The sequence below is a fragment of the Acomys russatus genome, chromosome 24 (genome assembly GCF_903995435.1).
Source record: "Acomys russatus chromosome 24, mAcoRus1.1, whole genome shotgun sequence".
Lineage (NCBI taxonomy): Eukaryota > Metazoa > Chordata > Mammalia > Rodentia > Muridae > Acomys > Acomys russatus.
In genome coordinates this window covers 40648582-40674582 of record NC_067160.1, presented here as the reverse complement: position 1 = coordinate 40674582, position 26001 = coordinate 40648582, and the positions used below count along the sequence as shown (strand labels likewise).

General features: G+C 38.0%; 1 protein-coding gene across 1 annotated transcript in view; it reads left to right on the top strand.

The window, feature by feature from the left end:
• The window catches only part of Arhgap15 (Rho GTPase activating protein 15), a 594474-nt gene that overhangs the window by 275670 nt on the left and 292803 nt on the right, over positions 1–26001 (top strand). The window contains exons 7-8 of the mRNA XM_051166277.1: positions 12445–12543; positions 13694–13817. Coding sequence (XP_051022234.1) covers positions 12445–12543; positions 13694–13817 — 223 coding nt within the window. The remainder of the gene's footprint in view (positions 1–12444; positions 12544–13693; positions 13818–26001) is intronic.

Genomic DNA, 26001 nt, shown 5'->3' with positions numbered 1-26001 from the left:
AAATGTCACCAATTGATCCCAGGTTCTCCCTTAATCTTGCTTCATTGGCCCCAGCACAGAGCCAGACTGCAGAGGAGAGAATAGGCTGATATTCTTTGTGATGCACACCCCCTGCCTTCCCTCATTCCCAAGGATAAAGTGGCATTTGTCATGGGGAGTCACTCACAGGTACCTTGGCTGACCTATGTTTACTAGACAGCATAGAGGTATTTTGATTGTATCTGAGAAAATAGTTATGAATCACACTCCTGATTATCATAAATACACATTTATCTTTAGAATATATCACCAACTGAATCATTTTGATGTAAACATTGCACCTCTCAAATATAATGATGATAATAGAGGCTGTGAATCAACGAACTGTATAAGTGCTCTCTTCAATAACTGAAAATATTTAAATTCACAGAATTTTTAACATCCCGTGTGGAGCGGTAGACAGACGTGTCATAGAGTGGGACCTTCAGAAGTTGTGATTATTTACTCTGGGAAATGAATAAAACAGATGCTCTGGCTTCTGTCAAGAATGGTACACATTTTCTATGTTGGTACGTTGGGGCCATGGTGACCAGAAACCTGGAAGCCTCAGCATCTTTGTTCCTTTGCGCTCTGTCATCACAGAGAACGGCTCCATAGGAAAGGGCTCAAGGCAGCCTGAGAGGCACCAGCTATGCTCTCCATTATGCACGCTTTGGAAGACTAGCAGAGACCAGCTTTTTTGTAGGAGGCCCCTAGGACCACAAAGAATATTTCTTTTGGTTGTTCCTTACTTGGTGCCATCTTTGTCTTGAAACTATTGTAGTTGGCTGTGATTTTACTTGAAGATTAAGGCACAGATTTTTATACGTATCTTCTGTTCTCTGAATGTGAAAATATAAAGTACACCTACATTCATTTCTAAGTGGCAGTATTATAATTTAGCAGATTTCTGGATTTCACTGAAACCTGAAGTTGAATTGTCTCACGAGCCGGGAGGCATTCAAGCTGCTGTTTTTCCCTGAGCTGTATTTCTCTATAAGCATCTAATTGTTTCAAAAAGGGATGTACAGTATGTGAAAACCTGAATCTGATGCAAATAAGTGTGTATGGCACTAAAGCTAACAGGTGTTCTCATTAATGTAAGTAGACATGGAACAACTCTTGAATGTTTTATAAACACTCAAAATCATTGCCAAGTATGTTACAATAGCACAGAAATACTTACATATGGGAGCATTATTTACTCCTATTTTACAACTTCAGCACTTATTAGCAAGAGGTCTGTATGAGAGATAATATTTGCATGTGCTTAAGTCGCCATATCTGAAAATTAGCTAATGTATCTACTTGCAAGTATTAGCGGCATAAATAGTACCATCTCCCAGTAGAGTTTCCTTGTTAGTGATGGTAGCAGTGCCTCGGTGAAGCCAGTCTCTGCAGCTCTGAGGAATCAGCAATGAATATTCTACATCATCGTGGTCCTCTAAGGAACTGACCTGTGAACTTCAGAATTAACTCCAAAATCTGGAAATCGTGGCCATTTTCTTATACTACAATTCACAGGTAGAAATTTTCCTTATACAGGTTGGATTGCCTGGGTGTAACAGCATTCATACATTATTCCTTCAACACAGGGGTGACTTGGGAATACAGTCGAAAGCACTGAAATCCAAACGACACTTGGTGCTTCTCGGCTCCTCCAAGTTTATAATCCTATTTTCTGAAGACTAGAATATGTTGGTTGGTGGGAAAATCCATTCTTCTGACTGCTACTCTCAGGGTTTGTGATAGATTTCCTAGCCTACCCTGCTAACATGTTAGAAACAGACATCACAGTTACCTTACCTATATTCTGTGAATGAATGAGACCTCTTTGCACTTTTCAGGATTTTATTGTAATAGAAGGTGAATTAAATTTATCATGTTATATCGAAAAATAAAATACTATGCACTCACTGGAATGAATAAAATGATCATTTTTATCAGTTTAAAAATCTTAATAGCTTCTCTATGTGTGAGTTGTTCAGCCACACACAGAGACTTTGCCAGTGACCTCAGAGTGACTAGAGCATCAGAGGAGAATGGGAAATTCCACGGGGAACTGCAATGTAGATCTCCGTTGTATGCTGTGACAAAAAAGAAGCAGAGCGTGTGGGGTGTCCATTTTTGGAAAAGCCTCTACTGAAATAGTGAGGTCTAAATGGATTTGAATGAGATGCTAGAGGAAGGCAGAGGGCTCCTGGCGGCAGGAACAATCTTGTCTAAGGGAAGAGACAGAAAGTAGTGTAGGACAGCTGGAGACCAAAATGACTTCCGCATGTCTGAGTTCTGGAAGTGCAAAGGGAAGCTGAGGAGCAGGAGATTGCAGAGCCAAAGGAGCAGAGCACACAGGGTATGGGGGTCCCAGTGAAAGGATTTTGATTGCACGGTCCCACCCGAGACAAGCTTCCCGAGACAAGCTTCAGAACAAGCACGCAATGCAATGAGAGTTTCAAACTGCTCAGATCACTTTTCTTGGGCTGCAGTGTGTGGACTGGGGGAAAAAAACGACTGAGGTCATGGGGAGGTGAAAGGTAGGCTAACTCAGTTCACAGAAGAATAGTCCCTTAATCAGCTACATGAGCTCAAATTTTTCACAAGGGTGTAAAACGCTGTTTATAGTAAGATAAACATATAATGTTTATGAATGGACCCAAAACGTATACAGGAAAAAGTATAAGATTAACATATTCTGGGAAAGGGAGATTTTGTTCTTCTAAGATTTATTTGTTTGTTTGTCTGTTTACTTATTTATTTTTATTGACAAGGGATTCTTCTCTCATACAATATACCCTGACCACAGTTTCTTCTCCCTCCAGTGCTCACTGCTCCCCTCTAACTCTCCTCTCCCCATATCCACCCCTCACTTTCCTCTTCAGAAAACAACAGGCCTCCAAGGGACAACAGCTAAGGGAAACCAAACAAGCACAGTATGGCAAGGAAAAAGTCCTCATACCGGGGCTAACAAGACAGCCCAATGGGAGGAAAAAAGTCCCAAGGGCATGCAAAGAATCAGAGATGCATCTGCTCCCACTGTGAGGAGTTCTACAAGAAAACCACCAAGCTAACAGCATTGTGTGTGTGTGTGTGTGTGTGTGTGTGTGTGTGTGTGTGTGTTTGTGTGTGTGTGTGTGTGTGTAGAGTATTTCAGTTTCTGTGAGCCCATATGAGCTCTGCTTTAGTTAATTTTGTGGTGGTCCATGTTTCTCCTGGTGTCCTCTATCCCCTCTGACTCCTACAATCTTTCCTCCCCCACTTCTCATGGGTTCTAGATCTCTGAGGGGAGAAACCCAATGGAGACTTCCAATTTAGACTGTCTCTCCTCATAAATCCAGCTGTGGATCTCTGCATATGTTCCCATCTGCCAGAGGCAAACTCTGTGATAACACTGGACAAGACACTGACTTATGAATACAGCAGAATATTATTGGGAATCATTTAATTGATTTCCTGTCCTGTTTGGTTCTACCCTAGGGTTCTGGGCTTTCCAGCCTCCAGTTCCTGGCCATCCTGGCAGTGCAGGGTATGGGCTCCTTCTTGCAGGCTGGGCCTCAACTTACAACAAACTTTGGTTGGCCACTCCCACAAGTACTGCCCCACCATTGTCCCAGCACATTGCGGAGTCAGGACAGATTGGAGGTCAAGGGGTCTGTGGCTGAGTTGATGTCCAGGAGTGTGTGTTTTTCCCCCCTCCATTGCCCAAAGAGTACCTACTCACATCGAAGGACAAAAGCATGGAGGTGAAAGGCTCCACGCAGGCACCAGCTCAACCTCCGTAAGTTCAATGAACTGTGTGGGTATTATCCTCGGGAATGGGGCCACACCCACACCGTCAGTTTCAGAACATGACCTTCTGTCCTAGCATCAGCTTGGACCATTGAGAGATCTTTCTCAGGCAATAACTCAATCAAATGTAACCCAGCCCCACCCCTGGGAACCCTTGCATGGCTACAAAAGATGGCAAGTTCGGACTCCACATCCTCTGTTACTAAGAGTCTTCACAGGGGTCACCCTCATAGATTCCAAGAAGTCTCTACTTCTAGGTTTTTCAATTTTTAAAAAAGACATCTTTCAATTGTGCCTTAATTGAATAAAAACAGTAATAAAGTCATTTCACTCTGACAATGATGGAGGTAACAGGTGCCCATATGCCAGGTGGCTGGATGAGTTAATGGGGAAACGTGAATATAGCACAAGGTGTAAGTAGACTCAAGGTAGGACTGGCAGGCTAGAGGGGCTGAAGGATAGATGTCCTGGAGTGACATCTTCATGTTGAGATGAATACTGTTCCCAGGCATCAAGAACCAAGGTGCGGGGCAGATAATGCTGTCAGCTATGCTCTGTCACTTTCCCACTTGGTTGGTTCTTATAACCATGATAGGTGACTGCAGCTCAGGGCAGTGCACAGCTGTAGCAAGTGCTGAACCAGTTTCTAATCAGTTGGACTGCCTTCTTTTTGAATATTATGAGAGCTGCTTCTCAATACCTAAAACACTTTAACACAGATAAGTAATTAAAGTGATTTTTGTTTGCTTGTTGTATGACATGGCTATGGAGTTTAAATGTATTGCTAATACATAGTTGGCAAGGGACATGGGTACGAGTGTGCACTGTAGGGCCAACTTCATTATGCAGAACAAACCTCTGATGTAAGAATTCATGGACCAAATTATTTAAGTGTCAAAAGTACAGCTCAATTTCAATTAAAAAGCATTGTTTCTTGAAAGGCTGCCCTTAAACCTTATATTTCAGAATGCTCTTGAGATCTGTCGAGTATGTAGCTGAACATTTGTTTACTTTTCATTAAATAAGAAATTGCTTACATGGGCAGGTTATGTTGATATGATGACACCACTGAGGTTTCCAATAAATGTGTATGCAAATCAATCACCCAAATGCATTGAAAACATATCCAATAAACATCTGGAAACTAATGAATACACATTTGTTGACACAGGGGGAGCTGTGGAAACTCAGGATCCACTGGTGGCCAGGCTTATTTAGTGGGTGCAGATTTAGGAACAGTTCACATCACTGGAAGGAACAGGGCAATTATAACATGGAGTTCAACATCTTTTAGATATGTAGAACATTTTCCGTCCCTTAAAACAAATATTCCCTAAGAAAGTATAAAACATTTTTCTGACTTGCAAAGTTTTTGCAGTCTATCATTTAAATTACTTAAATAAAGGGAGCTTTACTGCTCCCCAAAGTGAGAATATAACACCCTCCATGCATATTAGCTTGATCTTCTTGACAGACCAGAAAAGTGTTTGTGTGTGCCAATTAAAACAAAAGTGGGTCCCTAGTGGCTTGTTCCTCACACAACTTCTAAAGACTGCTATCATTGTTTGCTAGGAGAACCCTGAACATGACTGTTCTCCAAAACAAACAAAGTTTTTAACCTTTCATGACAGATGAGGGTTCCAAATGCATTTTAATAAGAGAGTTACCAAAGCAACGTTTTTTTTTTTTTTTTTTTTTTTAAATCAGCATATATTTACTTAACATCTAGCAACACTGGGAGCACAAGATAGATACTTTCTCACAAAACACTTTAACAAGAGACATTCTGGAAAGGCACACTGAAGACCATTCACTTCAGGCTGACGTTTCACCCTTAGTTTATGTTAGCTTTTCCCTGAAAAGTGCAAAACAATTGTTAGGAGTTACTCAAGGGGACGAAATTTGAGACTGACACAGACTTGATAGAAAAACTCCTTTAGTGGTCATAAACATCTTAGAGATCCAGTAATTGAACTGTAAGTATAACTACAGCAACCTATATTTGATCATCTGTAACAGTGGGTATGATGCAAGATGAAAACAATGTTAGCATGAATTCCTACTCTTTATAAGTTTTTATTGCTTCCATTTTAGGTCTTGCTATCTTATTATGACATAGTCAAAATATACATCTATATCTTATCCACTGAGGATTAAATAAAGATACGACCAAAATTAATATCACAAAATAATTCATGTTCACTTCAAATAACTTTAGCATATTTTGCCATAACGTTTTATTTCTACTTAATTCAATTCAAGTGCAATGATACCATCATGACGTCCAAAGTATGTCCAAATGTAATAGTAATCAAATTTCCTTTCTGTTACTTGTTTCTAGAACCACTATGGCCATATCATTTAATATGCCTTGAGGCTCCTCGGTCATTTGGTGTATTTTATTATACATTCCCTATGCACAGTTTCAGCATACTTAAAATGGAATATATTCTTAGGTACTTTTGTCAAATGCTAATTCTATGCCAAATGTGAATGACATGTATCCAAATAAAGAGTTGTTTTAGTTATTTCTAGTATTTGAAATTTTTGAATGCCTCAAATTGTCCATAAACACATTTATTTTTTTTGTAGAAAAAGAATAATTATTTGCAGAAAGAAGAGAAAAAAGATAAACATCAGGATAGAGGTGCTGTTGATGTTTTAATGCTTGTTCTTCATCATCGCAGTAAGCAAGTGAACATGCTTGTCTAAGCTCAGTCTTTGAACTTTTGTAGCTGAAGTGAAAATCATCATGGGCTTTTTCTGTTGAGGCATGTAGTTCTCCGTTGGATATAGCGGTGTGCTTTCAACTATTGCACTAGAAATCAAGGTCTTTGTAATCCCTTACTTCTATCAGTTGAAATGATGCCAATTGGACAAAATAGCATCTTCATTTTCCTCATTTGCAAATGTATTTTATGGTATAGAGATGCCACACTAGAGATGCTTACTAAGTTCATTGAGATCATTAACACTGACTTCACTTTGCATACTCATGTTCTTAATACCCTAAAGTTCACCTACAATCAGCCTTTGAAGATAACCAATAGAGGCCAACAGTTATACATAATTCCAAAATGTAAGCATAGCCCCAATAGTCACCCACTCCTTCTCATGAGCCTTGTCTACGCCACTCACAAGGAGACCTAGGATAACTCATTTTCTATGGTTGTTTATCTTTATATGTATATGACCCATGTAGCCAAACAGATTTCCAGTTGCTAAGGGTGAGGAACTTATATTGCTAACTTTAAACACTGCCCTTGTACTTAATCAATAATTCATCAGTGCTAGTTGATAAGTAGATGTGTAATCAATTATAAACATACTTTCTCATATAAACATACCATAGACATGGAATTATATGTAGCACTTATTCTGCAACTGGAAATGTGATACTTCAGAGAGAGAGGAGAGCAGCGACACTCTTGTCTCTTCACTAACTGAGCTGTGCATGTTTGAATTCAACTGGAAAAGAAGTCAGTAATACTTACTCATTAAGTATGTTTGCGGGTACCCCAATGTGCCCATTGATAATTATCATATTCTTTTAGTCACTATTTACAAAAGATTGGTAATGGCTAAATTTAAGTGTGTGCAATGTTTAATCTGTGTAGCCATAAGCAGTTATCCTTTATTATTTTTAATTTTCCCATTCTTCATAATAAATCTATATCTGATAATCAGAAAAAGTGAAGACTTAAAAAGAGTTCATTTCTATGCTAATAAATAAACCATAGAAGTTTTTATTACTATAAATGCCATAATACATAGTAAATTTTCATCCAAATTAAAACCTAATACTTTCTTTTTTTCCTAAAAGTGATACTTGAAAACATCAGAAAGGACAGCAGTTAAAAATATAAAGACAATCCCTTAAAAAAATAAAACATTACTCTTTGAAGATGTTTTCAGTTAACAGTGTTCAATTAACTTAAAAACAAATTGTTCCACCACACCTCCAGTCAGTGGAGTATAAAGTTTACAAAAGTAGCCTCCGTCTTTGGAGGCACCACAAAGAGAGAGAGAGACCAAAGTCACAAGCCCATGGGGAACTATTGTCAAACGAATGTCAGCAAAGCCCGAGGAATGTGTCTGCTCTGCACACTGGTCAGTGGAATGTTTATATAATTTTTTGACATAAATCTGTTGCTAACAAGAACTGAGATGGACCTACACTTTGGGTAAAGCTGTCCAGGGCTTGGAAAGGTCAGTGGTGGTGTCTTTCAGGCACTACCACTGATATGTTCTCACTTGTTTTCTACTGTAACCAACAAATGCTGTTTGTACGACCCCAAGAAATGTTGAGGTCAATTTCTCCAGACAAGTACTTAAACATGTTTGTTGTCAATAGTGTTAGTGAACTTGGCAAAAGCTGTTTTGCTGAGTTACTATACTGCCCACCTTCCCCCAAAATATTGTAGCCTGGTAGATATGCAGGATTTCATTAGATGTCTGACCATGGTGAGATTCTAAGCAGAATGAAGGCCAGGAGCTTTTACAAAAAGTGTATGTATGTATATATATATATATATATATATATATATATATATATATGTTGTGTGTGTGTGTGTGTGTGTGTGTGTGTGTGTGTGTGTGTGTGTGTTTGTGTGTGTGTTTTGCATTCATTGCTTTAAGCATGCTTCTGCTAATTAGCACTTGGAAGAAGGGTCACATTGCATGGGTTAACAGAGGACCCATTCTGCTCATTATTGGAGGTCACTTTAGATTGGCATTATGTGTTGTTCAACCAAAAGATATAATAAAAGCTAACATTCCTTACTGATGCCCTCCACCACCACCTGTGTTAAACATTCAAGTGTTCAGCACACAAGTATTCACAATCCACTTATCAGAAATTATGAAGAGGCAAGAATGCAAAAAATTAATAATAAATAAATCAAAACAGTAGATTGAGAAGCTGAGTTAAATGTGCTTTACCAGACAGGGATTTGAATGGTACTTTTCTGTGTGAGTCTGGAACGGAGCAGGACAAAGTCAATTACTGAGTGTAATTAAGAAGTGGATGCATTTAAACTGTAGAGAGCAGCAGCAGTCTTCTCCACACTGCTGCCTAGGAACTCCAGAGATTACTGGGAAGGCTTAGAGGAAGGTACAAGCAGGACGCCTCTGCTAGGGGGATTCAGACACACATCTGCTTATTCTAGCGTTCCAGGGTGAAGTTATAAGTATGATTAATGCAGTAATATATTTAGACAAAGAAACTTTTAAAATGCAGCTTATGTTTGGCTCTATGAGCAGGAAAAGGCCCATTCTGAGCTGTGCAGCTAGCATCTAAACAGCAAAGACAGTGCTGAAAACTATTTACCACAATTTGAATATACCAGGGCAAAAACTGAACTATGCTGACTCTTTTGTAAACCTTCAGAATATAGTAAATCTGATTACATTTTTCTTTTCCTTTTAAATGTTGTTCCACTTATAATTTTAATAATGTTTTATTTATACTGGTATAAAGTACTACATTATGTTCTACTTTGTGCTTGGGAAATTCATTTTTCTTTATGTATAATAACAAATCATGATATGTATAAAATATTCATAATCAAAATATTTAAGTTTAGAACTAAGGTAAAAGTTGAAGATGCTACTAGTTTTCTTGTGTTAGTTATAAGTGACTTTATGTTTTTAGATTTTTAACTTCTGAGGAAATACTTTAGAAAGTAAATATTTGGGGATTTTATGTAAGTAAAGAACATTGCAATGGAATTCAGATAATTAGAAAAATATCAGCCTGGCTTTTTTTTTTTCATGGGCACATGCCTATTTTGAGCCATCCCAAAGTTTACATGCCGTTTTAGTTCAAAACGGGGAGAGAAAAAGAGTAATTGGCTCCAGTTATCTGTCAGATTTTAGGGTGTATAACCAATGATATTACTTTCCAGTTTTTCTTTTCTTAAAATGTGGCCACTTCATTCTTCACTGAAGAAGGACCAGAATTGAAACTGGAACTCATGTCACCTAAACAAAATGTGTGCTTAGCAGTATTGAGTAGTATCATATCTTTCTAAAGGTTTCTGAAAATAAATGCAAAATACACATGTGTGAATATATGTGTACAGACCAAGATTTCTTAAAAGCTCAAGATAAAAATCAGAAATTTCTTGAACAAAATGTCAGTTTATGTGAGTTCATATAGCATTGATAATAAATGTAGAGAATATAGGTTATACTCATTGTGTTAAATATTCGTAGTATCCTAATACACATTAATGTTATATATACTTTGGGCTACCATATTGACATGAGTCAATATAACTGTAGAAATTATACTAACTACAGGTCTGAGTATATCTCATCGTGAGGGTATTTAGATATATCAATAGATCAATTGATAAATATGAATTTTTTTTCACTACTAATCATTTGTTATTGTGACTGATCTAGTAGTGTCAAGATCTTTAAACCAAGTAACCAACATAGAGTGTGTATTGAATTAAATATTCAAACAACAACTCAATATACTTGTGTACACTAGTTGAAATCCTATCCTGTTTATACCTTGAAAATCTTCCAAGATAATTGTTGTTAACTGTTGTCATAAAAATTACTGACCCTGCAGAATCAGCCATTGGGAATTAACATTGTCACATTGCTGATAAAATTATAAAGCCAGCCTGAAGTGTGACTTGTGATTCTTCTTAACCTGCACACATTTCATCAGTCACCTATGAGAGCACACAAGGCTGTAAAAAGGTGGCTGGCTCCTGACTGAGTTTCTTGAAACACCAGTTTTCTTCTTTTTCTTTTTTGCCCCCCCACAATCACCAAGTTGGTTTTTTTTATGGAGATTCAGGTGTGGTTCAACATAAGCAAGTCAAAAATGTAATTAGTCCTAAAGAGTGTAGAACTGGAGATTATGTTACTCAACATCAGAAAGACTATATTACAAATTCACTGGCAGCATAACCCTGAATGGAGAAAATTTTGAGTTTTGTTTTTTGCTTTGTTTGGGTTTTTTGGGGGGTTTACTTTTAAAATTTATTTATTATAATTTATCAACATTACATCCTGAATATTATCTCCTTGATCTTATCTTCCAGTTCCCACCCTCCCTTCCTCTTATGCTCTATTTCCTTTTCCTAGACTTCTGATGGAGGGGCCTCCTCCCCCATCATCTGATCACAGTCTACCAGGTCTCATGAGGGTAGCCTGAATCCCCTTCCTCTGTGTTCCCACAAGGCCATCCAGGCAAAGGGCAGTGATCAAATCACGGGCACCAGAGCTTATGTCAGAGTCAGTCCCCTCTCTCTCCCCTCCCCACACACATGGAGCATGAGCTGTCAATCAGCTACATCTGAACAGGGGGCCTAGATACTCTCTGTGCATTGTCCTTGGTTGACGCATCAGTTTGTGCAGGGCCCCCTAGGTCCAGATACACTGGCCTTGGTGGTCTCTCTGTGGAACTCTATTCAGCTTTCAAAAACAAGGAAATCTTGAAACTTGCAGGTGAATGGATAGATCATCCTGAGTGAGGTAACCCAGATGCAGAAAGACAAGCTTGGTATATACTTACTTATAAGCTGAACTCTACCCAGCGGATTTTCAGCACAGATACTGGGACTTGCAGAAGGCCCCTAGGCAGAGAGCTGAGAGCTGTATGGAAGGGAGGACATTATGGAAGCGGGGGAGTTGGGGGCAGAATGGAAGGGCCCGGAAGGGTCAGAAACAGAAGTCTTCTAAAGTTCTGTAGTCTGGCCAGACGTGTGACAGTTGTTGAGAAATGTCTGTCCTCTTGTTGAAAAAAAAAAAATATCAGTAGTACAAAGGGAAAATCTTGACAGACTGATGGCCTCATGCAAAAAGCATGTCCACATCCACTCTAATCAAAGTTTCTCCTAAGGAGCTCTTTATGTGTGAAATCAAGAGCATTGCTTGCTGTGTTTCTATAGGGTCATATTTGCTATCATTTCTGAAGGGAAAGATCCACTGTGGTGAAAAATGCTGACACTTAACAGAGCTGAGAGTCTAGAAACTGATGTTGATCTGATACGTTCTAGCAAAGGTTCAAATATGCAAATAAACTTTTATTCGCTTATACTCCCTTTGTAAAGAACTGGTCCTTCATGAAGTTCCTATAGAGCTTTACTATAGGAAGGCAGAGACAGCCAAATGTCATCTATTTGAATGACCCTTTGCAAACTTATGTGTTAGTCTCTTTGGTAAAAGGCTGTTTCAGAGCCCTCCATAAAAGGAAATCAAATACTGGGATACGATTAGATTTGAAAAAGACAAACAGGAAAGAGCCAACAGCACAGAATGAATTCTGACCCACCGAAGTGCATTTTCTGTTGGCTTTTAACTCATGTGTTCGCTGTCTGTACCCCTCAACTTTCTGTCTTCTTTGTCCTGAAGTTGGAGTAACTCAACTTTAGCCCTGATCTGAGTTAATCTTTCTATTATTAAAACAATCATGTATTCATTATGACATTAAAAAAAAAAAAACAGTTTACAGAGAGAAGTTCAAAATGACAGCAGTCGCCTTACTTTGCAGAAAGACAATTACTGGAATACAAAGAAATGTGTCCATGTGATAAATGTATTCTTGAAAACTATTTTTTTTCAATATAAAAAAATGTGTCTCACATGGCATTTCTACCTGTCAATTTTTCCTCTCAGATCACAACAGCATCAGGGACCGAGTTCCTTCTGCACTCGGACATTGACTTTATCATATTGGATTGGTTCCAAGCTATCAAAAACGCAATTGACAGATTGGTACGTATTTGTTTGGGCTGTTACATTTATTAATTAAAATGTAGTCATTTCAATCTTACTGTTCAGGCAAATAACGTTCACACATTTAAATAGGTCCTACAGATAAGAGATACTAGCTATTTTAAGCTTAATAGAGAACACTAGGGACCTTTCTTGCAGACAAATTTGTGAGGTAAATGTCATATCATGTCTCTTTTTCAAAAATACAGTGTTCTCATTCTGTAATAGCATGGGCATTCGTTTACTGCGGGTTGTAAGAAGCACACAAGTGCTTGAAAAACTACTGAATTTCCAAATTTTTCCATTTATGTAGTCTCTAATATATATATGTATATATATATGAAAGTAAATATCTATGTATTCATGACCATGTTATAATACCACAAATAAAAATCATTTCTACTTTTTTTTATTATTTTCCAGCTAAGCTAGAATGTTATCATGAAAATTAGATACATAGAACTTCAGAAAATTCACTTAAATTATACATCCATAGTGTGTGTTTTAAAGGCTTAAATAATTTAAGACTGTTTCTTATAGACTTAATTTTATCTCACTAATATATATTATATATATATTTATAATATTCTGTAGAGCTTTTAGTATGCTCTAAAATAGGATACTATACTAAAGCTCTTTCATTATTCCTTCTAAGGTCAAACTATACAAATTAAAACTGTCTTGCCATACCATCAGCAGAGTCCCCATATATACATATATAGAAAACAAACATTGGGATTACATTACCTTCAAATGTAGAGTCGAGGGCCAGAAAACCTGAATTTGAACACAGATCCTGTTTTACTAGCTACATGGTTTGGGAAAGGTTGATTTTGATTTGTTTTGTTGTTTGTTTGGTTGTTTGGTTGTTTTCCTTTGTGTTTTTTTTTTCTCTGCGCTAATAATAATATTGCTTGTGTGTGGGGTCATGCAGAATACCCGAGAGGATTAACTGTTCAGTTCTTCAAATAATTCATAGCATTTCGTAAGCATTATTTGGATATCTGCATTCTAGCATAGAGGCCATATCACAAAATAGTTAACTTATTCAAAAGTCCAGTTAAATTTAGTATCAAGATAAAACACAAAACTGTTTGGCAAATCTTTTCTTCATAGGAAAAGTACTCAAGGTACTATTTATTATTTCTAGCCAAAGAATTCAAGCTGCCGGTCTTTGGAGTTGTACAATTTCCAGAGATCCTCGAGTTCTGAACTGCTGAGTCATGGCCACGCTGGTAGAAAAGAACAGAAGCCAGAGCACAGGAAGTCTTTCAGTGAGTGTTTTCTTTGATTTGCTCATTTTACCTCTGTCTAAATGCAGAGCTTATGAAATATAGATGTATTGAAATGAGATTTAAGTCAAAGCCAGACTACTTTGGAAGATTCGTAGCAATTTCCTACCTAGGGATGCAGGCGCTGGAGGGCAGTCTGGGCATTCCGCTCACATCATTGTTGGTAATGTCTTTTGAGAAAAATAATTGTTCCAAGGTCATGGTCTCTGCTTACAGCAAACCTATGAATCTCTGAGTAAAAGCCATGGAGTTCAGATTGGTGATTGATTTTGAGAGTGGGAAATGTCAAGCATCTGGCATGCTGACCATTTGATTTTCATACGTTAAAAGGTACGAGGGACACCAGTTGGACCAACTAAGCCAACAGCCCATGCAACCGCCCACACTTCCAGAACACCAGGAATATATAGAAATATACATTCCAGAGTTCACAGGAAAATGGCCAACAAGGTTACGCTTAGTTCTGCTCCAAAACAATTGAATTAGGAACAACTTATACCACTTACATGATGATCTTCACTTTTTTAAACCAGCCTGCTTCTTTCTCAACAAAAGGGAAGATTAAAACGTGTCGCATGTTAATCCCAGCACTCGGGAGGCAGAGGCAGGTGGATCCCAGTGGGTTTGAGGCCAGCTTGGTCTACAAAGAGAGTCCAGGACAGCCAAGGCTAACACAGAAAGACCCTGTCTTGAAAAAAAAAAAAAAAAAAAAAAAAAAAAAAAAAAAAAAAAAAAAAAAGTGTCCCATGTATCTCACAGAGTAAAACTGTGTCCTAGACTTCCTAAAAAAAAAAAAAAAATATTGATAGATTTCATATCAGAGAAACGAATTTCTCTGTCTTAAAAATTATAGCTTCTTCCTTGCGTCTTCTACCTAGCTCTTTTTTAGCCATTTTTCTCTGTCTAAATGTTAATATAGTTACACGCTACCTTTTCAGACTTAAGAACAAGTTAACAAGTTAAAGAAACATCAATACATGTAGTGTAAATAAAAAAGTGTTTGATAAATGATTTTGTTTATAACATATATGTGCCATTAGAAAAGATTTGTAGCTGAGTATGGTGGCACACGCCTATAATCCCAGCACTCAAGGAGGCAGAGGCAGGCGGATCTCTGTGAGTTCAAGGCCAGCTACACAGAGAAACTTTGTCTCAAAATGAAACACAAGAGATTTATATGCGTGGCTACATGTTTTTCAAAACTGAATTATTAGTACCCGTAGTACTAGAAGTTACTGGAAGGGTCCAGTCGAAATCCTTTTGAAAGGAGGGAATTGTGCCTATGTCATAATTTTCTACAATGACCAGAGGCTGATTCAGCCAGACATTTGTTGTCTTGCTGTAGTTTAAGAAAGTTGTCATTGCCTGTATCTACAAAACACACAGGGTGTTGGTGGAGACTCAGTAACGCCTTCTAAAAGATTTTATTTGGAGTTAATTTCATTTCAATAAAATTTCCTTTAATACTTTTTTTAACTTCAACATAACAGGTTTTATTTCAAATTATGTTATTTGCGATTTCATATGTGCCCAGATTTGATCATGCATATTTGAAATGTCTATTTTTTTTATTTTTAATTTGTTTACCTTACATGAAGATTGTGGCCTCCTCCCTAGTGTCCTCCTGGTCCCACCCTCCCTCCCTTTCGCATCCCCTCCCCTCTCTCCCTTAGTCCTCAGAAAGAGAGCCGTCCTCCTCCCCTATTAGCTGACCCCAGCCTATCAAGTCTCATCTGGACTGCCTGAATCCTCTTCCTCTGTGGGCTGGCAAGGCTGCCCCTCCAGGGGGACACGATCAATGAGTGGGCACCAGAGTCCATGTCAGAGGTAGCCCCTACTCCCCAAATTATGGGGCCTATAATGAGACTGTGCTGCCACAGTTTCTTTTAATTCTTGAGTTTTCCCTTTTTGTTTCACGTGGGATAAGATGTAAGGTAAGAATTCGGTTGTGAGTATCTGTTTAATGTTAATTATGTAAATATTTTGTAGTAAACACACAAGAGTTTGTGATGAAGTGATTAGAGGATCTGAAATCTGAGATTTAATTACAGCTGTGGAAGAGAACTTGACATGCTTCTAAACCCCGAGGCAGTGGGAAAAAAAAATTGCAAAAGCACGTTTGAGAAACTGAGGCTGACAGATCCTGTATGGAGTGGTGATTATATTAAAAGTGTCAGAACCAGCGCCCCCTCCCCCCAGCCTCCCGCCACCATTGGAAAAGACAATTATTTGCCATGAGAGCAAAGCCTTTCTTGTCTAAAGATAAAAAAAGGGGCAGGTATTTATTCACATCAAATCTCCTTAATTGTACAATGACTTATATGTTAAAAAGCACTAATATAAGATAGCATTTTACAGGTCATGTTCCCAGATGCCGTTCCAAGGGCTTACCGTATACTGACTAGGTACACTTTCCTCAACACAGGGAGATTCCTACCATTTTGAACCCTGTATTTTCAACATAGACTCTGGAATGACAGTGATGTATATGAGACATTTAAGGGTCACAGGTCAAACTCAAGCAACCTGCTTTTACAGCCTGCTCTTGTAACTATAAACTGTAGCTAAGTGAACAAATAAAAAAAAGGTAATCCCTTTCAAACTTGGGCTTAGCTGGACATTAGCTAAAAAGGGAAGTAACAGTCAGTGTACTTGAAATCAAGACCACAGCACTTTTAGATTAACTTTACTATTAAAATAAAAGGGCCATTTACTCTTTAATCCTAATTTTCAGAAATGGTTCTTTTTCTGTTGTAAGATTTCCTTCAAGATAGGATAGTTTTCACCTTTTATACTAAGTTACACCAGTCATATGCATGAATTCATTTTCACTTGAAAGGCATAGTGACTGACCTATCCACACAATATTAAATTAGACCATAAGTTTGAAATACTTATGAGCACATTTCTATTTGACTTTTAAAACTTTTTTTTCAAGTATGAACTCCCATGTGTGAAACCCTTCTGAACTAGGTCTTATATTTGAACACCCAAAGTTTAAGTTTCTTAAATCATCTATTAAGTTTTGAGTCACTATCTGGAGATTAAGTAATTATGTGGACTCAGATTCACCATAACTTCTTCCTTATTAGTAGTCCAAGCACAAATTGCATTGTCTGTTTGCTGCCTTTGGCTTCCTGTGCCCTTGATGTTCCCACGAGTTCTGTCGCCAAGATTGTAAGCAGATAAAGCCAGAATTACTTTTTTTTAAAGGCATGTGAACATCATTAGCAGCTAACAGGTGGTCATGTCTTTGTCCAGTTTTTCCATTTAACATGGGAAAAATATGTTCTTCCGATGATTAAATTCAGAAAGTTGTGTCAAAATATACTTTCCTTAAAAAAAATATGATTCCGACCTGCCAACACTATCAAGTACTAATCGGATATTTTAAGATATCAGTTGAGTCTAATGGACAAGAAGCCAGAAAATTCAATGCAAGGGCCAAATCACTGTGAGAAATTCAGGACAGCAGCCTGGGATGGGAGTAGAAGATCAGCTCCCTTGGGAGGGCTGCTATGCGAAGTGAAGAGTCAATCAAACACAGGGCTCACAGATTTCTCTAAGGAAAGAAAATGCATCTCCCACTGATGGAAAAGAGGAAAGGCCCACATATAATCATGGCTTCAGATTACTTTTGAGAGCTTTTTAACTTTTCCAAGTGTTCCTTTCCAGATCTATAAAAGTGGGTCTGATAACATCCTTCTAGAGTCATGTGAAAATTTGAAATTAGAGATGTAAATACTAAGTTCACAGCAGGCACTCAATAAATAGGAGCTCTTTTATTATCCTCTATGTCTCCAAGCAGATGGCACCAAGACGGGTATGAGCCAAGGGTGGTGTCTGATGGAAGGCTGGAGCAGGGCACACGTATTCTGCATCCTTCTCCCTAAGGGTACAGGAAATACAGGAGAGGAGCCAGAACTGGATGCGGGAGTCATAGCTGCAAAAGTCTAAATGTGAGCAGCTGGTCCTTCTCCTGGCACCTCACCAGGTGAAAATGGCAGCCAGGGCATTCTTGGGAGCAGCATATCAGGACCCAGTAGAAGGGAGCCAAGAGATGCCCTTGATTACTTAATGCCCAGAAGAGCATGTCATTAAGAAGTCCTGGTTAACAGAAAGCTTCAACATCCAGCAAGTACTTCAAACAAAGCTCTCATTTATTCCTTTATTCGCATCCACAGAATATGAATGTTGTTTCTTAGCAAATAACACTACAACATCCATAAAATTCTTGAATTCACTTGTCTTTGCTTTCAAATAAAGACAAACATGCAGACAAACAGATAGAAAATGTGGTCCTTCTCATGGGTTTCAAACCACCAGACGATAAAATCTGCAAGTCTGAAGGGTTAGATATATACAAAGCACTTTCAACATTATAAATGTACACACTGAAAAGTAACACAAGTTTTAAAAGTCACATGGTAAAAGAACCAAAAGAAAATGCATTTCCATTTAGAAAGATATTTTGACAAGTTATAAATACATGTTTTGGGAAAATCCTAAAATAATTTCTTTATGGTTCTCTCAATTTCATATACCTTAATGATGATTCATATACCATAATGAGGTTATGGGTATAAAGATAGAAACAGGAGTCTTGAATGAGATATTAATGCAATGCTGAAAGTTAAAAATCTGCAAACCTTTAGTGGTGTACTGTGGAGTAATCATTATCATGTCCAGTAAAAACAAGTTTGATAGATAAGCAGTAATAATTTGTAATAACCTAAATAATCTCCATTCCCACAAGCAACAGCTAATAGTATGGTCTCTTTGTAAAATGGATGCTTAGATCCTAACACATTTTCATAAGGAAATCATACACAAGACACATTGGACCTTCCATAGCCATTTACAGTGTTATTTTTTAAGGGAATGGTTCATTCTGAGTTTGTCATACCTCTGGCACTGAGACTATTTCCATCTAGCTTGTCTCCTACTCTCTCATGCCAAAACTGTTCCAGCAAAGCTATGGAGATCTCAGAATCATTCTCACTATAACTCTTAAACCCTGAGCATCTCCAAAAATGGCAGGAAAGTGATATAGTATCTCTAAACCAGGATGAACATTATAGACAGAGAAAACAAAGGCTAGAAAGAAAGGTTTTGCAGCATGTACTTAAGTGAGTCTCCGGCAAGGCAAAAAATTAGTGGAGCATGTCTTAATTAGGGTTTCTATTGCTGTGAAGAGATGCCATGACCAAAGCAACTCTTGTAAAGGAGTTATAACATTTAATTGGGGCTGGATTAGAGTTTCAAATGTTTAGTTCATTATCATCATGATGAAAATCATGGTATAATACAGACAGACATGGTGCTAGGGAGAGCCAAACAAAAAACCTGTGTAGCACAGTGGGAGGAGCTTGAGCATATATGACCTCAAATTCCACCTTCCCAGTGACACAGTTCTTCCAGCAAGGCCACCAATACTCCAACACCACCACTTATAATTCTGTCATTCCCTATGGCCAAGCATTCAAACACGAGAGTCTATGGGGGCCATTTCTATCAAACCACTGCATTCTACTCCCCCAAAGGCTTCTATCTATGACATAATACATAAATGCATTTGGTCCAACTTCAAAAGTTTCCATAGTCTATTACAGTCTCAACCCTGCTTAAAAGTCCAAGGTCCAATGTCTCTTCTGAGATTCATGGCAATCTCTTAACTGTAATGCCCTATAAAATCAAAATAAAAAACAGATCCTATATTTCCAAGATGTAATGGCCCAGGGTACGTATTACTGTTCCAAAACATAGGGAAAGGTGCATAGTGAGAAAATACTGGACCAACGCAAGATTTAAAAGCAGCTGGGCAAACTCCAAACTCTGCATTGCCATGTCATATCTCCAACTCCTTTCTTTCCTTGGGCTGTTTCCACTCCCTGTTAGCAGCTTTCCTCGGCAGGCATCCCATGGCTCTGGCATCTCTAACGTCTTCGGGGGCTCCAAAAGCAATATAGGTTTCACCTTCACAGCTTCCACAATGTTTTCTCGGGGCCTCCATGCAGGGACACCGCTGCCACATGCCTGGCCTCGGCGGCTTTTGTTAGTCATGAATGGACATTCTATAACCCTTATCTTCTACTCTTGACTCTAAAGCCAGAGGCATGTGGCTGAAGCTGCTGAGTTCTGCTGCTTGCTGGGGCTGGACCATCATGCCCTCCTTCTAGTACATCTTCACCAGCTTACTGGTTTTGATGGTTTCCTTCACTGTCTAATCTTGGCTGTCCTGAAACTTGCTCTGTAACTTGACCTTGAACTCAGAGATCCGCATGCCTCTGTCTCCTAAGTGCTGGAGCTAGAAATGATCATAATGAGTGAGTTAACCCAGAAGCAGAAAGAATCAAATGGTATATACTCACTTATATCTGCATACTAGCCCAAGGGGCATGTCCCACGAAAGCCTTCACTTACCAGGAAACTGGGACAGAGCGGAGGGCATCCTATTGGGACTCTAGATGAGAGAAGCATGCGAGAACAGCAAAATAAAAGGATACAGAGGGTCCTAGAAATCTACAAGTAGAACAATATGATAGGCAGATTTGGGCCCAGGGGTCCCGCTCAAACTAAGGCACCAGCCAAGGACAATACAGGAGGTAAACTTTAAACCCCTTCCCAGATCTAGCCAATGGTCAGAATATTCTCCACAGTTGAGTGGAGAGTGTGATATGACTTTCTCATGTACTCTCGTGCCTCATATTTGACCATGTCCCCTGGAGGGGGAGACCTGGTGGCACTCAGAGGAAGGACAGCAAGTAGCCAAGAAGAGACTTGATACCCTATGAGCATATACAAGGGGACGTAATCCCCCTCAGGAACAGTCATAGGGGAGGGGAATAATGGGAAAATGGAGGGGGGAGGAATGGGAGGATACAAGGGATGGGATAAACATTGAGATGTAACAAGAATAAATAAATAAATAAATAAATAAATAAATAAAACCCTGCACCGCTATGCCTGGACATAAGCTTTTCTTTAATTCCCTTTCACAAAATAGGAGATTAGCTGGGTGGGATCTTGCCCTGACGTTACCACTCCCTTAATTTCATTTGATACCTTTAATCTGTTCATCTCCTTGAACACAGGACTTAGCTCCATTCCACTGCCTGGGGCCCCTGTAATTGTTGAACCACACATTTGACAAAAAAAATTTTTTTTTCTTACCTCAATTTGCTCCCTTTCATCAAAATGCTCTTCATGAGTAAACCACAGGACAGAGTCTTTACTAGGCTATTTTGTTGTTTCCTTTGCCAATACAATCAATCTTCAGCCTAGCTTCAGGCATACTCTTCAGACAAGGGCAAAAAAAAAAAAACCAGCCATATTACTCACCAAAATGTCACATATTAAAATTCTCCTCCTCTGAAACCACCTGAGCCATACTCCCACAGTTTAAATCACCCTCAGCACCACTGTCTTTCATGCTTCTACTAGTATGGCCCGTTAAGTTCCACCATTTTCCTAATCCTAAATCCAAAAATCCACATCCCTCCAAACAAAAGCATGGTTGGGCCTATCTCAGCAATACCCCAGTCACTAATACCCACTTTTATATTACTCACAGTTCCTATTGCTGTGAAGAGACACCATAACCAAGGCCTTTCTTATCAAAGACAACATTTCATTGGGGCTGCCTTACAGTTTCAGAGGTTCAGTCCACTATCATCATGGTAGGAAGCATGGCAGCAGGCAGGCAGACATGGTGCTGGAGAAGGAGCTGAGAGCTCTACATCTGAAACAAAGGCCACAGAATAAGACTGTGTATCACTCTGTGGGTGGGGGAGGAGCTTAAAGCCCACCTCCACAGTGACATAGTTCTACTAACAAAGCCACACATGCTCCAACAAGGCCACACCTCCAAATATCACCACCCACTATGGCCAAGCATTCAAACTCAGGAGTCCATGAAGGACATTCCTGTCAAACCACCACATTACTGGTAGATTAAGTCTGGTATTTTTCCAGCAATTAACTTACTGGATCTAGGTGGTACATGTACAGCCAACTATGATAGTATCTTTTTATCTTTTTTTTGTATTTTAATGTTTCCCATTTAAACACATGTTTAGATATCAGGCATTTCTGTAATTCAATTGAATATTAACATTTTTAAACTGCAACATGAAAACTTTTAAAGAATGATCTAATTTCCTTTATGATTTATATTAAGACTTTTAAAATATTAAATACAAATTTTGATAACTCATTGTTTCCTACTCTTGGCTCCAAACCATTTTTTTATCCTTATGACATTTATGAACTTTCTGGATAAGTATATAATTAAGAAAACTTATTATATGTTTGTTATTACCCAAAATTGAAAAGTCATACTAATTTATCAGATAAACATGTAATTAACAATTGTTTGAACCACACACTGAGAAGTCTGTCCTGGAGACTCATAATATATATATATATATACATATATATATATATATATATATATATATATATATATATATATATATATAATTTTCTTATTATGAATTTCATATGAAATAGCATAACCTGCCAATACTTGAAAATAATAAGATGAATAAGCCATCTGCCAAAAAGGAGAAAACAATATTAAACTTACAAAGATAAATCAAATCTAGTTAAGAAGAAAAAGATAGGATCTTACTTGGGAAAAGAAAATTCATATTTGCATAGATTACTATGGCTTATTGTGTCACTGGACTATTGTAAAGACAAAGCCTCTCTATATAAGTACTACGGTCATTCACCTTAGGTTTTTTTTTCCCCCCTCCCAAAAGAAAGGATGTCATTTCTGACACCAATTTTATTCAATACCACTTGAGGAAGACTACTGAACAAAAATTTAATCAATAATTTCATTTATTTAAAGACTGTTTCATTTCTTCATTTTCCACAGGCTTAAGGAAATTTTGTTGGAAATAATTTAGATTATTTTTAAAAATGTTCATTTAAAATGTTATTAAAGAGCTGGGCATGGTGGCTCACACTTTTAATCCTAGCACTCAGAGAGGCAGAGGCAGGTAGAGTGCTGTTTGAAGCCAGCCTGGTCTATAAAAAGAGTACAGGACAGCCTAGGCTACACAGAGAAACCCTGTTTCAACAAAAACAAACAAACAAAACAAGTGTTATTAAGGTTATTGTTATATTCAGAAGAGGAAAACAGTAAAGATTAGATGCATACTTGATAATCACACATCTGAATATGTTTGTCCAAACAGGTATTCAAAAAGTTTCAGGGCCACACCAGGAACCTATGTGACCTTCACTATTCTGCTATGTGTCTTCATGGGAGTTAACAGTAATCTCATCTTTTGTAGGACTCATAGGTTGTAATTTCTTCAAAACATTTAGTTCCCTATGAATCATTAGATACAAGGACTTAGTTATGAGCCAAGTAAAGCAAGTTCTGATTAATCTCTTCTTTCCTTTCTAAGGGGCTGATCTTGCCCTCTGCTCTCTGGTCACCCAGGGCCATGTATCTAGAAGTGTGAGCTATTCTCAAGTCCATGTAACCCTAGGAGTGCTCCATCACTAGATCACCCCATCTTCCTCCTGACCCTGGCAGTAACACTGTGACCATATTTCTCCTTAGATGAACTGCAGTTAATCAATTTCTGATTTCATTAGGTCAAATGGCAACTTTCTTTCAATAAGGGGACAAATGCAGAGGTCTCTTTGCTTTGCTCCCCAGCAATATTTCCTAAACATTAGTACACTGTTGTGATTATCAACAAAAGAAAGTAATACTATTCGAGTGCCTCTGAAAGTTTTATTCTTTTTACTCCAGGATTGAGAAGAGGCACATGTTAACAGTTTATTATAAGTTAAGCATAGGATAGTCACTCATTATTGTCAACTAAATTTAAAATGAGCTTACATCCTCAGCTTCCTGTGTCAAGAATACACGATTTTGGATGCAAATTATCACTTATTCTTTCTGTACTCAAAATTCATGTGGTCCACCCATTCACTGTATTTCTAGACCCCAGAAACTTGTACTGTGAAGCCTAACAAATGTACCTTTCTTTTTAAGTCATTTTGTTGTATTTTCCCATATGCTTAGAAAAGTACTAATTTTAAGAATAGAATCTTCAGTGGATTTTTTTTAGGAAACAAGTTTGTTCCTTGTTACTCATAGTATATCCCACATCATTTAAGGAAAACCAGGTACTATGTTCACCTAACCATATGATATTAATCTGAAAATCACAGATATATCACTTAGAATTTATTTTAACATATGATTTGTAAGATTAAGCATCTTTATTTTCTTACGGAAATAGTTCATGTATAATTTGATTGTTTAAGTAATAACTAAAGGCAGCATTCCTATTTTTTAATTGTCTTGCTGAAATCAATGTATTCTGCTTGTTTCCAAAATTAATTGGCTTAAAATGAAGACAAAATGTGAGCTGCAATTACTGTTAGGAAATACAAGATTAAGGTTTTGCTGTGGGCACTAATCTTGATAGCACACACCTGTAATCCCAGGAGATGCATCACTTAGGAGATGTATGCTACAGGATCCGGAGTTCATGGCCCTTCTCAGTTATATATTATGTTCAAGGTCAGCTTTAGAAGACAAGCAAAGATGCAGAAAACAATCTTTCTGGAAGCCACAGTAGCTTCCAAAACCTAAAGCTAAGGTCAAAGACTACAAGTGATTTCTCCTCCTATTCCTCTTCCACCTACTTCCTTTCCAATCAAACGAGTAACATAGAAAGATACAATTCCAAGTAGCTCTATAAACAGTTCCTTATTTTCTGTACCTTCTTCTCAATGCTCCCCAACGCAGTCTGTGACCCTCAATTTGTTTTCCAGAGAAATGGGCTAATGACCCTGACCCACAACTCAGCATGCTGTCATCACTTAAGTCTACTTTTTTTTTCCCCTCTCACTGAGATAACATCCCTTAAGTCTCAGCTCAGGCCACATCTCTAAATATTCTATGTTAATATCCTTCTTGTATTTTAAGGAATTGTGATGCTTCATACCCATTCTTGATTTCAATATCTTAATCTTTATATTTGAGTCAATAAAATTAAATGGTATTTTCCAATGTAGGAAAGGTAATAATTTTGGAGGTTTTGAAAGCTGCAAAGATTAATTTCTCTGGAGTCAATTTATTTATAGAAATCCAATTTAAAACAGGAGTTACATAAATTCTGGCCCTCATCACTTGGTTCAAAAGCTGGATGGAATTAGACAAGCAATGTGGGTTTTTGAGTACTTTTGTTAAACTTCATAGATGAGAAAAGGTTGGTTTGGCTTACATTTCTGGGTCATGGTTCATCATTGATGACAGTCAGGACAGAGACTCAAGTAGGAACTTGTAACAGAAACCACGGAGTGATAGACACCACTTGCTGCTTCACTGTCAGCTCAGGCTTAGCTAGCTTTCTTATACATCCGTGGATTACCTGCCCCAGGAATGGAGCAAAACCAGCGGGATGGAACTCTTCATCAGTTAACAATAAAGACACTTGTTAAATAACATCAATAATAGACAGAATGCTTATGGATCAGTCTGATCTGGGTAGCACTTCAATTAAGACTTTCTCAAACGACTCTTGGGTGTATCAAATTGACACCTAAGGCTAATTGGGACAAATGTTAATACATTGGATTTTCAGCCCTATGGACTTGAGTACCATTCTTAACCCAAAATACACAGCTATGTGATTTAGATACACTTCTTAAATGTCCTAAAAATCGACCAGTTTCCAAATTTACATCTATGAACAAAAATGTACTTATTTTCCACATTTTTATCAGCTCTTTGATAATTTCATACAATGTCTTTTGATTATATCTACTTCTATATGTTCTTGGATTTATGGCTTTTTTCTAAAGGGTTGCTAAAACTACTAGGGTCTTCACTTTTAAAGCAAACTTGCTTTCCTTCTCCCACCGGCTCTCAGTTACCAAAGCCTCCTTAGGTAGACGTGGAACTTTGTGTCTACTTCCCTACTCCATGCTGGAATTTGGTCTGGCACACTTGACCTTGCTCAGGTCTTACACATGCTGTCTCAGCTGCTGTGAGTTCCTATGTGCATCTGTCTGCTATATCTAGCAAAGACTATTTCCCTGTAGTCATCCACTACCTCTGGCAGTTGCACTCTTTCTTCTTCTTCCTCCATAATTATTACTGAGCCTTCAGAGGAGGTGGCTTAATATA